Genomic DNA, 18,924 nt, shown 5'->3' with positions numbered 1-18,924 from the left:
AAAGAAAAGGAAAAGGATCCATATGTACAAAAATATTTTAAGCAGTTCTTTTTGTAGCAACAAAAAAATTGCATACTGAGGAGATGCCCATCAAATGATGAATGGTTGAACAAATTATGGAATATGAATGTGATGAGATATAATTTATTTCAGGAATAAAAAAAAAACACAGCCTTGGAAAACTCATGTAAATTATTTAAAAGTAATGTGAGTACAATTTGGAGAACGGTTTATACAATAACAGCAATATTGTTTTAAAAAAAAAAAAAAAAAAAAGGTTGAAAGACTTGATTACTCTAAGTCAACACAATGACCCATCACAGTTCAAAAGCTTTCATGATGAAAAATAGTCCACTTCCACCCAGAGAACCGATGGATTCAGACTGAAGCATTTTTTTTTTCTTTTTCTTTTTTGTATGTGTGTATATAAGGAGACATATCCCAAGAGGATATTTTGCATTACTTCATATTTGTAACAGGTTTTGCATTTCTTGCTTTTTCAGTTGGGGGAGGGGGAGAGAAAAAATTTGGAACTTAAAGGCAAATTTAAAAAAGAAAAAAGAAAAGTAGCACATAAACTATTTCTAACAGCAAATATAGTATTTCACTTCTATTGCCTCTTCTTCAAAGAAAAATGAGAAAAGTACATTTACTTCTAATACTTTTCTGTTGCCCCCCCAAAAAAAGTGCCTATGATCTTTCTGTCCTTGACTTCTTTGCCAGTATAAACCTAGCAGTGATACTAGACTTTCTTCAAATTGATATTTTAGTCACTTTTTTTTTTTTTTTTTAAGAATTCCAAATTGTTTTCTCAGACGTTTGGATCAATTTACAGCTTCATCAACAGTGTATTCCAATTTCTTCAATGATGTTTAGAAAATAAATTTTAAAATTAAATTTATTTGTTAGTCTTGATCTTTCATGATCAATCAAAAAAAATTATCAGTACTAATGAAATAATGTTTGGGATCAGTGAGATTATATAAACCTGCAATACCTACATTTGCATAATGCTCTAGCCAACCTAAATTCCCTTTGGAAATCTGAATTCTGGGTTTCCCAATGGCACCATCTGCCTCAAAAGAAAAAAAAAATCCTCTAAAGATATAGAGCTAGAAATGGCAGTGGAAGGGAGAGGAAATGTTCTCCCTTACTTAGGTCATCAGAGAAAGGAAATTATTTATTTTCCCTAGTTCTAAGGGCAGTTTCAACTTTTGGGGTTTATAGGATACTTAAAAGGTGGTATCCAGATAAATGCATATCTTTATTTCACCAGGAGTCAGGAGACCTAGTTCTAATAACCGCCTCTTCTTAATAAGTAGCTATTTTGACTCATGCTACTTTGTTTCTCTGGATTTTATTGTCCTCATCTTAAAAATGAGAATGTTATACTAGATTTTTCTCATAAATTGCCTTTCCAGCGCTAAACTCTTATGAAAAACTGTGTTTTTTCCCCTTATATTATCTCAGAGGTGGCACATTGGAGTATTTATAGCTACATCATTTTTAAATTTTATTTTTCTGATATAGTTAAACCAGAGAGATTACTTGGGATATATTCAGTATTCACGTTACTGTTTTTAACTAAAAACTTAGGTTGTTATGGAAGTTGTATTCATTATTCTCTTAATTATATTAGTATTTTTAATGCTCCAGAGTGATAATTTAACAGGGTGTCATTCTGAAGGTAAGATGGATCTTGAACACTTGAGGTACTCAAAAGTCCTAAGGCATTTTTGGATCTATCCCTTTTTTTGTCAAATGGAGGTTGGGTTGGTTTTTCTAAAAGCCTTCTTTTCTTTTTTTTTCAGTATGTATATGTATATGTGTATATATATATATATATATATATATATATATTAATAGCTTTTTATTTACAAGTTATATGCATGGGTAATTTTACAGCATTGACAACTGCTAAACCTTTTGTTCCAATTTTTCCCCTCCTTCCCCCCACCCCCACTCCCTACATGGCAGGATGACCAATACATGTTAAATATATTAAAGTATAAATTAAATACAAAATAAGTATACATGTTATTTTGCTGTACAAAAAGAATCGAACTCTGAAATATTGTACAGTTAAGTTAGCCTGTGAAAGAACTCAAAAATGCAGGCGGGCAAAAATATAGGGATTGGGAATTCGATGTAATGGTTCTTAGTCATCTCTGAGTTCTTTCACTGGGTATAGCTGGTTCAATTCATTCCTGCTCCATTAGAACTGAATTGGTTCATCATATTGCTGAAGATGGCCAGGTCCATCAGAATTGATCATCATATAGTATTGTTGTTGAAGTATATAATAATCTCCTGGCCCTGCTCATTTCACTCAGCATCAGTTCGTATAAGTCTCTCCAGGCCTTTCTGAAATCATCCTGTTGGTCATTTCTTACTGAAGAATAATATTCCATATTATTCATATACCACAATTTATTCAGCCATTCTCCAACTGATGGGCATCTACTCAGTTTCCAATTTCTGGCCACTACAAAGAGGGTTGCCACAAACATTCTTGCACATACAGATCCCTTTCCCTTCTTTAAGATCTCTTTGGAATATAAGCCAGTAGTAACACTGCTGGATCAAAGGAAAGCCTTTTTTCTTGTAAAATTTTTGTTATAAGATACATTTCCCTTGGTGGAGAAGAAATATATTCAGAAATGGAAGTAACATTAAAAAAGATAAAAATAAAAAAATAATTTCTCTTCATCAGTTCTCTAATAACTTAGCAATATAATACTAATGAATGATTTTGAGCTGTATAAAAATATTTTTATATATTCTTTCAAAGTCCTGACTAAATTCTTTGTGAGTAATTTTGTTTGTTTTTTTTTTTGGGGGGGGGAAGGGGGAGGAAAGCCAAATTCTTTTGTTAGGTAAGTGGCTTTAAACCACAGATCATGTGACCTGACTTGAAAGTCACAAAGAAGTGCAGTGTGAACTTTACTCAATAAGCTGTGAAAATCAGTTGAAAACTCATGAGGAAATTACTAACATCTGCATACATAAGAAACAAACATATCTGGCAGTATTAAAAAATATGACTTTGAGAGGGGACAGACTAGAGGTAGGTGAAATATATTTTAGAGGGGCAACTAGATGGTACAGTGGATCGAGCCCCAGCCCTGAAATCAGGATATCCTGATTTCAAATGCTGCCTCAGATACAGATACTTCCTAACTGTATGACCTTGGGCAAGTCACTTAACTCCAATTACCTCAGCAAAAAAAAAAAAAAAGAAAGAAATTTATTTTAGAGGCCATGGGATGTCAATGAGTGCTTAATTTGGTTTCAGCAATTATTAAGTAGCTACTATGTGTGTGGAATACATCTTAATCGAGATGCAGAACAAAAAAAGGAAAAAGTCCTTTTCTTCAAGGATTTATATTTTCCTGGAGAAAAAAACAACTACATTAATATTATACATATGTATACATACATACATACACACACACACACACACACACACACACACACACAAAATTACATTAATACTATACACAACACACAGTGACTTTGTGGAACACTAACAACCAGGAGGAGGAGGAAAAGTTTTTTGAAAGAGATGGCAGGGTTGTTAGGAAGAAAGCACTCTATAAAATGAAGTACTATCTATGTAAATTTGAATTATTATAATTATTATATTTTATAATATTCTCATTCCATCCTTGTCCAAAGTTTTCATTTGACTTACCACTTTATGTCTATTAAACAGGGAATATTTGTTAGTGTGGGCAGAGAACTTAACAATAGACATACTTGTGCCTTTTGAAAACTTTTAATTTTGTATATAGCAACTTTTCATTTATCCATTTTTCACATTATAAATTTTCAGTTAACAGCTATTTTTATTTTTTCTCACTTCTCTGCACCTACTAGGAAAAATAGAAAAACAGTTATAACAAATATGCAGTCAAGTAAAACAAATTCTCATTTTTTGCTTGTACTACAAATTATCCATTTTCAGTTATTATTGATATTGAGGATAACATAAATAAATAAAACCTCTCTTCATACCATTTGAAGTTCTATAAAGACTATTATTTGTCATAGTCTGTGACCAGAATAGAAAGGATTTTCAGTTTGCTTAATCTAATGAAATCTCCCCTTCCCCAAACTTGAAACAACACATGAAAAAGTTAATAAGAAACTGTTTTGTCAAAATATCGAGCACTATAATACATAGGAATAATTAAAATTTATGTAACATTAATCAAATTATATGACTGATTACATTTTAAAACAAAAACATGTTAGTTGCTATGTGCCTTTGAATTATAGTTTTCATCATATTCGTAGAAGTTGAAATCTGCTTCTTCATTTTCCTAAATATTTTTAACTTCATTTCTTCCCAATAAGTGACATAATTTCTTTCAAACTGGTTTCTATTTCATTTTTTTAAATAACTTTTTATTGATAGAACCCATGCCAGGGTAATTTTTTACAGCATTATCCCTTGCATTCACTTCTGTTCCGATTTTTCCCCTCCCTCCCTCCACTCCCTCCCCCAGATGGCAAGCAGTCCTTTACATGTTGAATAGGTTACAGTATATCCTAGATACAATATATGTGTGCAGAACCGAACAGTTTTCTTGTTGCACAGGGAGAATTGAATTCAGAAGGTGTAAATAACCCGGGAAGAAAAGCAAAAATGCAAGCAGTTTATATTCATTTCCCAGTGTTCTTTCTTGGGTATAGCTGCTTCTGTCCATCTTTGATCAATTGAAACTGAGTTAGATCTCTTTGTTGAAGAGATCCACTTCCATCAGAATACATCCTCAAACAGTATCGTTGTTGAGGTATATAATGATCTCCTGGTTCTGCTCATTTCACTTAGCATCAGTTCATGTAAGTCTCTCTAGGCCTTTCTGAAATCATCCTGCTGGTCATTTCTTATAGAACAACAATATTCTGTAACATTCATATACTACAGTTTACCCAACCATTCTCCAATTGATGGGCATCCATTCATTTTTCAGTTTCTAGCCACTACAAACAGGGCTGCCACAAACATTTTGGCACATACAGGACCTTTCCCTTCTTTAGTATTTTTTTGGGATATAAGCCCAGTAGTAGCACTGCTGGATCAAAGGGTATGCACAGTTTGATAACTTTTTGAGCATAGTTCAAATTGCTCTCCAGAATGGTTGGATGTATTCACAATTCCAACAATGTATCAGTGTCCCAGTTTTCCCATATCCCCTCCAACATTCTGCATTATCTTTCCCTGTCATTCTAGCCAATCTGACATGTGTGTAGTGGTATTTCAGGGTTGTCTTAATTTGCATTTCTCTGATTAATAATGACTTGGAACATCTTTTCATATGGCTAAAAATAGTTTCAATTTCTTCGTCTGAGAATTGTCTGTTCATAAACTTTGACCATTTATCAATTGGAGAATGGCTTGATTTTTTATAAATTAGAGTCAACTCGCTTTATATTTTGGAAATGAGACCTTTATCAGAACTTTTATCAGACTGTAAAAATGTTTTCCCAGTTTGTTGCTTCCCTTTTAATTGTGTCTGCATTAGATTTGTTTGTACAAAATTTTCAATTTGGCATAATCAGAATTTTCTGTTTTGTGATCATTAAATGATCTCTAGTTCTTCTTTGGTCATAAATTCCTGGAAGAGGAAGTTTGCTACATGCAGCTAACTATTCCCTCTTCGATATTATCTTAATCCCCTTCCCCCATCTCTATTTTCCATGTGTTTGATGTTTCTATAGGATTTCTAGAGGAAATTCTTGAGTTCAATTTTTTTTTTCCATTTCCTGTAAGAGTGTTGAGAATCATCTGATATGTTACACTCTTTCTACTTCTGCCATGTTTGTATGATCTTCTCATGCACCCTGTATAGAAAAAGTAGTGATTTCTACCCTCTACTTTCTTCATTCTACATTAATATATGTCTCCTTTCTCTTTCAACTTTCAGATGAGAATCATTCTACTCTTAGATCCTTTGAAGACATTAAGATTGTTAAGGAATATTTGTTTCCTCTTCCTCTATTAGAATGTTAGTAGTATATCATCATTCTATTATTTCTGATTCCTTATATAAAATTTTATCTTTTTTAGGTTTGTCTAGATTCTTGTGATTATCTTTTATGGTTCTCTTCAAGTCTATTTTTTTCTCCAGAAAAACTCAGAAATTCCTTTATTCCATTACACACCCATTTTCCCCAACTTATAGTTGGTTTTTCAGGATAGATTATTATGGATTATAAGGCTATCTGTTTTACCTGTTTAACCTGGTGTAATATTATATTCCAATACCTCTCAGTTTTACTATAGGCTACAAGGTCTTTTTGATACCAACTGGTTATTTCCCTGGTCCATGAACTTCTTTGTAGGTTCTGGAAATATTTTTTTCTTTGATAATGGGAGCTTTGAATTTTGGATTCCTTTTATATTCTAATAACTTTCAACAGTTTGTTTTTATGAGTTTTTGAAATGTACTTTTTCTTTTAATCTATATTCATTTTAGTTCTCCCAGAATTTTTATTTATTTAGTTTTAGCGCTAGCTTCATTTTTTCTAAATATTCATGTAGTTTCTATGGGAAATATATATCTTTTACTTGTGTGAGTCTGTCCCTTCATTTATTAATATGAATTAATATATTCATTTATTATAGAGTTATTCCTGTTTAGGAATCTCTAGATTTATGGTAATTTTTGTTGTTGATATTTTCTTTGTTTTATTGGCCTCTTGCGCTTTAGTTCTTGAATTGTGAATGTGTTTCTTCCTCCTGCTGCCCTTTTGGATGAAGTTTTTGGCCCTGCTTTGTTTTACCTTGAGTCCCCCTGGGTTTCTGCACTGACTTGGCATTAGGATTTTCTGAACCTTTGAGATTCAGCATACTGGTTCTTCAGGAATCTTTCAGGCATCTCAGGACAAGGACTGAAGTTCAGATCTAATGGCTCTGCTACTGTTGTGCTGAAATAGATGCAGAATAAGACCTAACAGGAATTTGATGTGGGGATTTATTATTGATGTGTGGTTCTAGTAGTAGAGAATTGGGGTGGAGAATCCCCTCTGGTCAGTGCACAGGTCCAATGTAAAAGAATTTGCAAACCCGAAAAGTCTGAATGGCAAAAGGGATTTTTATTGGTACTGAGAAGCCAGCTTTGCTAGCAAGACAGACTCCTCAGTGGCAAGGGCCTGTTAGAGAAATAAAGGACTTCACTGAGAAGAGGATTATCTTCCCAGCAGGCAAGAATTCTGGCAGGCAGCTGTGCCAAGAAGAGAGGTCCCTTGCCAAAACATGATCCTACTTTGGACTTCTGCAGAGATTTGGAGTTCAAAATTGTCTTTTTATTGGCGGTCTGGGGCTGGGTTTATGTGAGAGTCAATGCCCCCAGGTCTAGATACTTACCTTGGAGTTTCAAACCACTCAATAGGAATATCAGGCCCAGATCTCCAACTGAATAAAATAATTTTGAAGGCTTTTTCCCAGAGCCTAGAATTTCCTGAAGAGCATCCTGGCCACTCCCAAAAGATCATTGGAAGGTGATTTGACCAAGATCTCCAATTAAATGAAGCACTTACTTCCCAGAGGCGGACCTGAGACTCTGAATCTCAAAAGAGACACAGTTTCAATGTTCACCTCCATCATTATTATTGAAATATTAATACACAAGCTTGGCTACAAGGATCTAGGCAAGTCTAAATGGAGGGAGCAAGAACTGAGAGGAGGAAGAAGGGTTCTTATCACCAAAAGCCATAGTTGTACAGAAGCAAAAAGTCAGCCCTTAGTTCCTTATCTGGAGATTATCAGAATGCTCTTAGGTCTGGTGCTGCCCTAGATGTTCCCAGGAGATAATAAAGGAGGGGACTGTCTCATGCTGTCACTTCCCTTTCCTCCCCAAACCAATTACCTGAAATTCATCACTGTGAATGAGTACCTCAGTGTCTCCTTAGTTACCTTTTACAGAATTGGAAGACAGCATTTAATTCCTTCCTTTTTAGAAGGCTCATAACCATCTAGGTAACTTCATTTTCCCTAAGTTTCCTTCCATGTAACACCACTTCCTCATGGACCCTCCCCCACATTTCAGCTTTCTTTTGTATGTTTTCTTCCCCCATTAAATTCTAAGCTTCTTGAGATCAGGTACTATAACTTACCTTTCTTTATATCCTTGGCACTTGACAATAGACCTGGCACATAGTAGAAACTTAATAAATGTTTATATATTGAATTAAATGCTAGGGTATATGTATGAGAGGTGGGCTCATCTGTTTACTACATACTCAATTTACAAATAAAATGTATAGTGTGTTTTTTTTTTTTTTTTGTTTTGTTTTGTTTTGTTTTTAAAGTATTTCTATCAGTACCACTCCTTCCCCAACACTTTCTTAAATGTTAAAAGTCAAAGTAGAACTATCTGTATTTAATGGAGAGACTTGGTGGTTGGTGCTCAGAAATTCTGGGTGATTTGGAATTCTGAAATTTTTTTGGAGGATAGGGGAAACCGATATCCCCTTCCTCCCTTCCTCCCTCCTTCCCTCCCTCTCTCTGTCTTCCCCCTTCACCCCTGTCTTCCCCCTCCCCCATCTTTCTCTCTCTCTCTCTCACTCACTCACTCACATTTTATCTCCTCATTAAGACTTTCTCATTCAAAGAACAGGTTTGTATCATTTTTTCTCTTTTTTAAAAATCTCTTTTGTTATTTATCTATTTTGTGTTTTTTTTTTTTTTTTGTCTACTTCTATGGTACCTAATGTTCAATACATCAACATTTTGAGTTGAAAACTTCCATTTCCTAATAGCTTAAGGGCTCATTTTTAAGTGATTGATGATTTAAGTGATGATGAAGTGACAATATGAAATATTTGAAGGTCACATCCTAAAATTCTTTCATCCAGTTTAAACTTAAGTGACATGAGAAGCAACAATTAGATTTAAATTGATTGTGTATGCATTTGTGTTTAACATTACCATTGGTCCCAAGCCATTAATATTTTGTTGGACATTTGTAAATAAAAAGAATTAGATTATTTTACAAATTTTAGAGTTACTCTAAAGCTTAGAATTTGAATTAACAAATTTTAATTGGCACTTTTTTGTTTATTACTTATACTTCAATATTTCTATGAGTCTTTAATTTCTTTAATGTGAATAATCTTTCCAGGAACACAGATAGCCTTTTTGTGCCTTAGATCTTATTAGTTGATCTAGCCAAAGTTCATGGAGTAATTTAGGGAGTGATTTTATCAGTACTTCAGGGTTTCTTTGTCAATTCCACCTAGTTACTCAGGAGCTTATCAGTATGGACTTGAATCTAGGTTCACTTTCATACCATAATGGTCTTTATTCTGTGAAAGTCAGAACTACAGTTAAAAAACTTTTGGGACAACCTAGGTGGCACAGTGGATAGAGCACCAGCCCTGAAGTCAGGAGGACCTAAGTTCAAATTTGAAATCTGTCTTCAGACACTTAACACTTCCTAGCTATGTGACCCTGGGCAAGTCACTTAACCCCAATTGCCTCAGCAAAAAAAAAAAAAAAAAAAAAAGGTAAATTTTAAATTCCTCTCCCTATTAAATAAATGAACATTTTATTGATCTTCATTTCTTAATGATTTTTTTACTCATTCTTAAAATATGTCCATAATTAAATTTTGACAGATGCTATCAGATAGCAATTCCAAGGTGTTTTGTGTGTGTGTGTGTTTTTTTTTTAAAGGAAAAAAATTTATGTCAAACTTAAGTTTTCTTAGCTTAGCTACATAGAGCATGTGTTGGTTAACCAGCACATGCTGTATTTTTCACACTAGTTGCATAGGGAAAATATGTCCTTATCCCTAAGGTGCGAAATTTGAACTGCCAGAATCTTGAACATCTTTAACATTTTAAACGTCTGCTTCGTTCTGCTCATATGAGATCAGATAAAAATCTGTTCCCATTTACACATTGAAAATAGATGCGAAAAGTAAGTTATCTTGTCTGTTTATGTTCATATGTTCACACACACACATATATACTAATCTTTAGCTATTAAATTAGAATTCTCATATACCTAATTTCAATTCATCAAGAACTTCCTATTTTTGATCACATTAAACTCAGTGTCTTCTTTCCAACCATACTCATCTTTCTTGTTTCACTGACCCATGCATAATAAATACAACTTCCTCTCAGCCTCAAGAATTTCCTTGAATGGAACAGTGATGTCATTTTTGTCAAGTGCTTTATTGGTTCTCAGCAATACTGTCTTTGCACCATAATTTAATGAGCCAATGGTGTGGTTTTTTTTACGGGAAAAATGTTAAAACATTAATTGAATAAAAACAAAATTATCGTGGAAAGAAAAAGAAGCAGTTCTCAGAATTGTATTAATCTGTGGCCATTTTATCAAACCCTTAGTAGTTACTGTTTCAGTCTAGACTGACTTGGAGTAAATGAAAATAGCAGCCATTTCTGTTTTGGCTGGAAACCCTGAGGGTCTTGCCTCCCAGAGTTATTTATTCATTTATTTTTTATTTTTTGGACCAGAAGAAAGAGAACATTCTTTGCTTCAATTCTAGCCTTAATCACTGAAGAGATGTGGCCTCAGTCAAATTGAGACCTGTTGAAGACCTTAGCTTAAAAAGGCTTAGGTCTCCTAATGCATCCAGGCCCATCTATATATTGATCTATATTTTGCCACTGGACCCAGGTGGCTCTTTGGGGGGAAAGAGAGGCAACTGACTTTCCACAGCCTCCCTCACTTAAATCCAATTCACTTAAATCCAAATCCTTTCATGGCATCACCTCCTTGATGTCATGGTCCTTTTCAAGAATGAATGACAAACAACAATCCCTTCTGAATCCATCCTAGGTTGAAGTTGGTTTTTCGAAGTCCAGTAGACAGGAATTCTCCTACTATCTTTCCTAACATATACCTAAAACAAATTTATTTTCCCCAAAGTTTTGCCTATAAACTTTAGTCCTATTTCTTTGCCTACTCTGTGCCTTTTCAGAGATAGACATTACTCATCCAAAGCTATTTCCAAAAATTAATTTTTAGTATGGTAGTTTATTGTCATTTTATGATGAGTAGGTTAACTTCTCAGGCATTTTACTATAGATATCTCATTTGACCTCAGAATGATCCTATGAAATAAATTGTGTTTATTGAGAACAAGGATTGTATTTTACCTCTTTTTGAATTCCTAGCACTTTAGCACTGTGCCTAGAACATAATAAATAGGTACTTAATGGTTATTGACTGGTTGCAAATATTATTCCCCCTCTAATGCTTTATTTCATTTTAAACACATTTTTAAACTCTTAAAAAAAAAAAACAAAAGAACTTTTGCTTTCTATCTTCAAGGAATTCTATTTAAATTTATGTCCCTGCTGTGCTTTTTTTTTTGAGGCTTTGCTTATAGACATTTTGAAATAATTTTCACCTTTTGGATTTGTGTTATGAGCGTCCCTGCTACCACAATAGCTTTTCATAGTGGGATTTTTTTCCCCCTCATTTTTCAAGTCTACTTTCTGACCTCATACTTTATCTTAAAGCCAAGCTTTGTGTATTTCTTGAGAAAAAATCTGACCTGTTCCTGGTGCTGCTTCTATTTTGTTTGAATGTTGTGTAATTTTAGGCTCTTGTGAGGACAAATACCGACTGGTTGAGGGACCTTCAAGTTTTCTGTACTACGTTGGCCTTGGTCTTCACATGAGATTGAGCTACTATGAATTTACTCCTCTATGAATACACTACCAAGAACTTGCAGGCACTTTTCAGCCAATAATGCCTTCTCTTGTCCTAGGTCACCTTACTCTGCCTTGGATTTGGGACTTAGTATTGGGGAAAAAACAACAAACCACTTGTTTTCATACCCTGTGGTGTTCCAGTAAGGGTCTGGCATCTTTTATTGCCTTAATGCACAGTGTCTTCTTTGACTGGAGTGCTCCACTATGACCCTATCCTCCTAGCCAGACCTGCGTTTGATATTTGTTTCTCTTGGTCTGTCTGGGCTGAAAAAGTGACTTACTTTGGGAATTTCTTGGATTTCCCTGTTAAAACAGAGTTGTTCATTTTCTAGATGGGTTTGGAGCTTTTGGGATAGGGTAGCCTATTGTACTTTATTCTGCTCTTCCACCATCAAGTGCTACTATAAATATTTGATATGTATTAGATGTCTTATTTCCTTTATTCTTTGAGGTTTATGCCCATTAATGGCCTTGCTGGATTGAAGAGTCTGAGTAATTTAGTCCATTGTTTTGCATAATTCCAAATTAATATTTCTGTTAAATTAATTCATTTTTTACTATGCTTATTGTCCCATAGCTATTGCAGCATTGATTATTCCTGGGTTTTGTTTTCTTTGTTTTGTTTAGTTTTTTTTGCTAACTTGATGAATAGGAGATGAACCCTAAGAATTGTTTTAATTTGTATTTCTTATTAGTAATTTAGAGCATGTTTTCACATAATCATTTGCAGATTGTAGTTCTTGTAGAAACTGTTTAAACCCTTTAATTACTTAACTATTTGGTAGTGCTTTTTATAGATTTATTTATTTCAATTATCTATGTAACCTGCATATTATATTTTTATCAATATTTCACAAAATATTTTTCCATTTGATATTTTTATATCTTTATTGTTTTTTATTCAAAAGCTTTTTGATTTTAAGTAATTGACAACTTGAAATTGACAACATGAAAAACAAGATAGAGAGCTAGACATTTTCTCTGATTCCATGATTTCAAACATTTCAGAAATAGAAATTATGTATCAAGTGTAATGCTGGAGAAACTGAGGCAAGATACAAATTAGAAAGTTTTTAATATTTTATTTGAAAGGGAGAGATTTACTGGGACCAAATGGAACCATGGTTTGGTCCCAGGGATGAATGAGACTATCGTCTCCAAGAATCCAGCATCTAGCCGCTAATGTGAGTTCTCAATGACATATATATATATATATGCACATGGCTTCAAGTTACCAGGGGATAGACCAAGGCAGGGATGGAGTCAGAGAACAGAGAGCGGGAACAGACTATCAATCCAGTTATGATAGGGTAGGGGTAGGCACTGGACATTCTCATAAGTTGGGATCAAGAAGAATAATGACAGAATGGGAGGAGGCACCTGACAATCTGATAAGTAGGAAAGGTCTGGGGTCATAATGTCTAAGATACAAGGTCTTTCTCCTTATCTGGATCATGATAATTAGGGGGGAGGAGTGGTGTTGCAGGATTGAGCAGAACAATTAGAAACTGAGGCACAAAAGTTCAGGGAAAGCAAGGCAAGACAATTTAGGGAAACAGAATCAGAACAATTAGGGAAACTGAATCAGTACAATAAAAGGGAACTGTGGCACAGCACAAGGACAAAGTATCTTCAACTGTTTTCATGAGCTACAACACCCAGAATCTAAAAGAAGATTTTTAAAAAACCACTACAATTTCAAATCACATGAAATGACATGTACTGACCCTGAGTTCAAGTCCTTGAAGACCCAAGGACTTGACACAGACTTAGAACAAAACCTAGTCCTTCCCCCAGTACCTCCTCCCTCTTTCTAGGGCTAAGAAGACTTCTTTTATTTGGGAAAAATTTCCTGGGCCTTGATAATTTCCTGCTTTTTTTTTTAATGCTACTTTATTTTGTTTTCAAATTAGAATTTTTATCTTCTTTCTCTGTAAACACTATAGTATGTCTTTTCACTTATTTTAATTCAATAAACAATAAATAAACAAGTGAATGAATAAAACATTTCTACCAGGCTATTCCTCTCACCCTCAAACTTCCCATTCCCTCCCTTCTGTTTGTGATTCAAACTCTTAAAAGTTAAATTTTCAAGAGATAAAAACAATCTCTATACTTCTCTTCACTGAAGGGACTTGAGGAATAGTCAATATCACTGCTTGTAAGACAGTAAGTCCAGTCCCGCCTCTCTGATGAATGGTAGACTCCCCAAAACACACACCTAAGTCCTAGCATCAGCTTCAGTTTTTCTCTAGAAGAGGTGGCCATATATTCTTGACTGCCAGAGTCCTAAAAATCCTCCTCATGAGACTCTGAATCTATCGAAAGGTGTGCTCCTTTCAGTTTTCCATGAATGGAAGATACAAGCAGTCTTCTCCATCTCTCTCTAGACAGAGACTGCCTTCACTTGGCTTGGGCTGTTGGCTCAATTAAATAAACCACCTTGCACTGTATGGGAAATCTCTTCTCTTCATCCTTACTGCAGAAAGGCTGAATGGATGGGTGAAATATAGAAAAGAAAATTATTGTAACACAGAAGGGTGGTTTTCTGCCACCTTAAAATTTTGGGGCTCCAAGAGAACAAATTTGAGTGTTGGAAAGGTTCATACTAGAAGCCTGTACTTTGAAAAAGCTGGCATTCAAAAACTTTCTTGCAAAAAAACACAGCTTTCAATTTGTGTGAGTTTAAATGGGGAATCTGATTCTAAAATTATATAAGAGAATTGTATGAGATAATCACAATTAACTGATGCAAGCTAAAATTGAATTTATCTGGGCATAAAATCTTAGGAATATGTGTGCATTAATTTTTAATATTGAAATATTACTACTGGAAATTTAAATCTGTATTTGGTTTACTTTTAAGCTAAAAATTTGCTATTAAAGTTCTCTGATAACTTACTCAAAGAGGTTATATGTTTGTATCTCCTTTAATTAGATGAGATATATTTAAGGTGTTATGTTGTGTTCTAAATTGTATGTTATATATTTAAGGTGTTATGTTGCTTTCTAAATTGTATGTTACGCAGTTTGTAAAAATTGTATGAGTTATGTTTGTTTTAAAATTCTATCAACTCTCTTGGTCATGTGGTATTAGTTTTGTGAAATTTTGTCTAAAATTATTTAGCTATCACCTATGTTCTGAAATGGATCTTTTTAAAACCTAAAACTGGTATAACTACTGTGAATAGGAAGTATGTGTGTGGGAATCCTAGAACCATTCTTGCTAACAAGATCATAAACCCTAGGAAAATAACTCTATTTTAAAGGTGAAATTCTCTTACACAGCTGAAATAGTTTTGAAATCTCTTCACTTTTAAATTTCTGAAAATTCTTGATTAGGATTTTTGGAAGTTAATCTGAAATTGAATATTAAAAACTGTATGCTAATTATGTGCATAATTTCATGGTTTTATTTTAGTTCAGTAGGCCTTGACATGTGAGGGCATAATCTATCCTTCCCCCCTCACTGGGTATGTCCAGGAAATGGTTGTTGCTTAGTCCTGACTTGAGCCATTCACAGAGGGGAGGAAGTATCAAAGAACATAGCCCACAGAAGCCTTTAGGATAGTTGGGATGGGCAGGTAGGAACAAAAAGCTTATTCCCTTCTTGGGAGTCTTTGCCAACTATCCTTGATTTGTGTAAGCTTGCCAATTTTTTTAGATCCATCAGTATTGGCAAGGTCATCAGCCCTGAAAATACGTTTGTTTGGGTTATATAGTTCCCAAACAAGGAATGTGTTAAATGAGAATCTATAAGCTTGCTTATTATATAAAAATGATTTCAAATGACTGGTCTTTGCATTAGAATTATTTGAAACTTAAGAAGAAGAAGAAAAGAAAAATATGTGAATGATGTTGTTAAATTTCTCATGCATGTGAGCCTGGGTAAAATTTTATTGATTATTGCAATTTTATGACAGTAAAAATAATGTATCTGGTCCTAAGCTGTAATTAGTAGAATTTTCTATTTGTGATAAAAACTCTTGCAACTGTAACTGATAATTGTTTGAGTTTTGAATTTGGGTATGACTGTCTTATGGATCATTAAGTCAATAACCCACCATTCAAGAGAAATACTATAAATTACTCAGAGGAATGCCATCCTGAACTGTTAGAGGTCAACATCTATATCTGGGCAAGAGCTGGGAGGGCAACTTTGGCCTTTGCTTAAGGTGGTCGAACCCTTCTGACTAAGTTTCTCAGTGTGTTCCTCTGAACAGGAATGTTTCCCACCTGGTTATTCCTGAGTCTGGATATGGGATGAAATTGCAATTGCATGTGTGGTACTAATTTGTGGTCTTCAGTTCTTAAGTCAAACAGCTAAGGATGCTTTCTCCTGTTATAATCATGTTCCTGGTTTTTCTCTCTTACAGCAATATTCTATATTCAGAGCAAATGGTCAGCCATGAGCAAAATGCAAGTATGTAAGGTCTTGCTGTTTTCTGTCTGAAAATATGTAGTCATTAGGTAAATGACTTTTCCATCATGGGTACATGAATATTTGGCCTAATCAATCTGCCTGTTATTAGGGATATATCTTACTAGAAATTTGTATAAGATCTTTAAATCTTTCAAAATATAAACATATTTATCCATTTGATTCAACTGTTTGTGAGACTCAGCTGCTATTCTCATGCCATGTGACTGAAGCAGAGTCTTTAAAGCAGAGACTAAAGTGCAGTCTTCTTAAAAGATGTAATGTATTCTGTGTTATGTCCATACAAAAAGTCAATTTTATTTAAGCTGATGGGGAAATAACATCTGTATGTCCTATGTGTCCTGTGACACAAACATGTTTTCTTATAACTTATTTGATATGTGTAGATTAAGCCATAGGAAATTGGCTTGCTGATAGGCTGCTGGCCAATCTATATTAGCCTCTCCCAGTTCATCCTACAACAGATCCCAACAATGTGAGGATATACTCTTCCCCTCTGGATGGTTTTAAACATTCTCAGCCAACTTCTAATTCTAGAAACAAGCCAGTGGAAACTTCTCTTAAGCTTATACGCCAGGCTCCGAAAAAGGCCCTTCAGTCTCATAAAATCTATTTTCACTGGTTATAAGCTAGGAGAAACTATTAAGCAGGATTTATCAGACATGCCCAAGGTCTGATATTTTGTGCTCAAATGACTCCTTTAAGTGCCATTGAACTTGCCTCTTCTAAAACCTGTTCAAAGGAGGGATACTTGGCTAGGAAAAGACTGGCAGAGGGGCTTTATACATATGCCTCATGTAGAAGTTTGGGCTAATCTCTGCATCTCAAAGTCCTGCTTTTTGACAGGGGATTATTCTCAGATCCCTGTTATGGAAGGGTTGAATCCTTCAATTAGTAGGATCTCCTTTTCTGAAAATTGCTTGGAAATCTTGGCTATTCTCTTTTCATGGCACCCCACAATTGGTAACCCACTTCTGTGATATCCCAACCTTAAGTGGATCTTTTGTTCTTAAATAGGCTTTTGTTAAAAGGATTTTTGGTAGAGATCTCTGTAAACTGAGATTTCTCTGGAGACTGCATACTGTTCCCTCTTTTAATTGTTACTTCTGGATTTTCTTTATTAACTGGGGTACAAGGTTTCCCATAGCAGATGACATCTCCTCCCTCATGCCATGTGGTGTCTCTCCTCTCACTTCCCACCATGTCTCTATTCTTTCTCTTTCTTACAGCTAACTAATTATGCTAAATTCCTCTATAGATTTAGCCTGCTAGCTAAGGGCATACTCCAGCCTCATAGGATATTCCCTTTCTCCTGGTTAATTGTAAGTTCCACTGAGGAACTTTTTTTCCTGTCATTAATTGTTAAAACTCCTTTCCTTGCTAACTATGTGTTCTCCCAATTCTATTTCATATTTATCACTCCTAGTGTCTATTGCCTTCCCTTTGTCAATTACCCCCTCTCTTAAATAAACCTACCATTTACCAAAGAGAATGTTTGTTGTGAATTCTTCACATGACTGAACCCCAATATTTGATGCCTATAATCTCATTTGGAACCAGCAATTGCTTTCCTAAATCATATCAATTTGATCTCTGTCTTAGTTTCCTCAACTATAAAATGGAGTCTTAATAAAGCTTATCTTAAAGCTTACCACAGTACCTGACATATAGCAGACGTTTAATAAATGTATTAATTTTTCCCTCATTCCTGATTGTGAAGTTCAGTATTGACCCTTGCTCTTTCCTTGGTCATTTGGAAAAATTTGCCTCAATCTGTTCCCTGAGTGTAAACCTTTTCACTCTGGAGTTCCAGGATCACCAGTTCTTCTTCTGAAGCAGGATTAGGGTTCTCTCAAAACATCAAATTACTGCTTATAATATTTATTTTAAAATTCTCATCTCTTTTTATGAAATATCTTTCTTTTCCTGAGGCACATTCTTCAGTGGCATCTGCTTTTAATATTGAAAAAAGGATTTGCCCTTTGCTTTTTCAGTCTCTGCTTTTCCCTCTTCCTCCATTCTGAAGACTATAGGAGTCATTGTCCCTTCATTGTTAGCCTTTGATTTGGTTATACCACTTTTATTTTCTTCTACCCTCCTCTTCTCCTGCCTTCTACAACCTCAATTCTGTAATTTAATCTTACCGAAAAAACCAAAAAAACCAAAAAAACACATTGATTTCCCTATAGTTAAGGTATTGTGAAATTTAGTCCATGATGTTTCAGCATGTTTCGCTACATTGTATTTGTTTTCTGCTTTCATTTTTGTCTCCTCATATTTAGAAAGTAATCTCTTAATAGTCTCGTTGTTTTATTTTTGTTTTCATCCTGGAATACTTCATTTATCTCTCTTGTATGCCTGTTGTCTGGGATGTTTGATAAGCAGTTTTTTCAGTTGTGTCCTTTCCAGAAATGATTTTTATGTCTCTCTTTAAATTTAACTTGTCTTTTTTTTTTTTTCTTCCCCTGTTTATGTTTATACTTATATATTAGGTCACACTTGAGCTATATTTTCAGCTCCCTTATTTCTTTGGAACATATTCCATTTAGTCCCACTCTTTCTGGTGGGTTTAGAATGGTTCTTAATATAATTCAAATTTCCTTTTCTTTGTTTTTTCTTAATCTTTTGCAGAATTTGTTGTTTATTAGTGAAAATGTGAAATTTAACCTCTCTGTGTTTTGGAGTTTGTAGTCTAAATTTATTTTGTGGAGACTATCTCAGAATTCTTTGGATTAGTACTTTTTGTTTTATTTCTTTTATTGTGGTATTCAGGTTTTGACTTG

General features: G+C 34.4%; 1 protein-coding gene across 2 annotated transcripts in view; it reads left to right on the top strand.

Moving 5' to 3' along the window:
* RNGTT (RNA guanylyltransferase and 5'-phosphatase) overlaps positions 1–18,924 on the top strand; it is a 320,433-nt gene that overhangs the window by 190,386 nt on the left and 111,123 nt on the right. The window contains exon 14 of one of the 2 annotated variants that reach the window (XM_051997381.1): positions 16,077–16,123. The exons of the other annotated variant lie outside the window; for it this stretch is intronic. Coding sequence (XP_051853341.1) covers positions 16,077–16,123 — 47 coding nt within the window. The remainder of the gene's footprint in view (positions 1–16,076; positions 16,124–18,924) is intronic. 2 annotated transcript variants of the gene reach the window in all.

This window comes from Antechinus flavipes, chromosome 4, assembly GCF_016432865.1.
Source record: "Antechinus flavipes isolate AdamAnt ecotype Samford, QLD, Australia chromosome 4, AdamAnt_v2, whole genome shotgun sequence".
NCBI classification, from domain to species: domain Eukaryota; kingdom Metazoa; phylum Chordata; class Mammalia; order Dasyuromorphia; family Dasyuridae; genus Antechinus; species Antechinus flavipes.
Note: the sequence above shows the minus strand (reverse complement) of the source record. Positions and strands in the feature narration are given on the sequence as shown.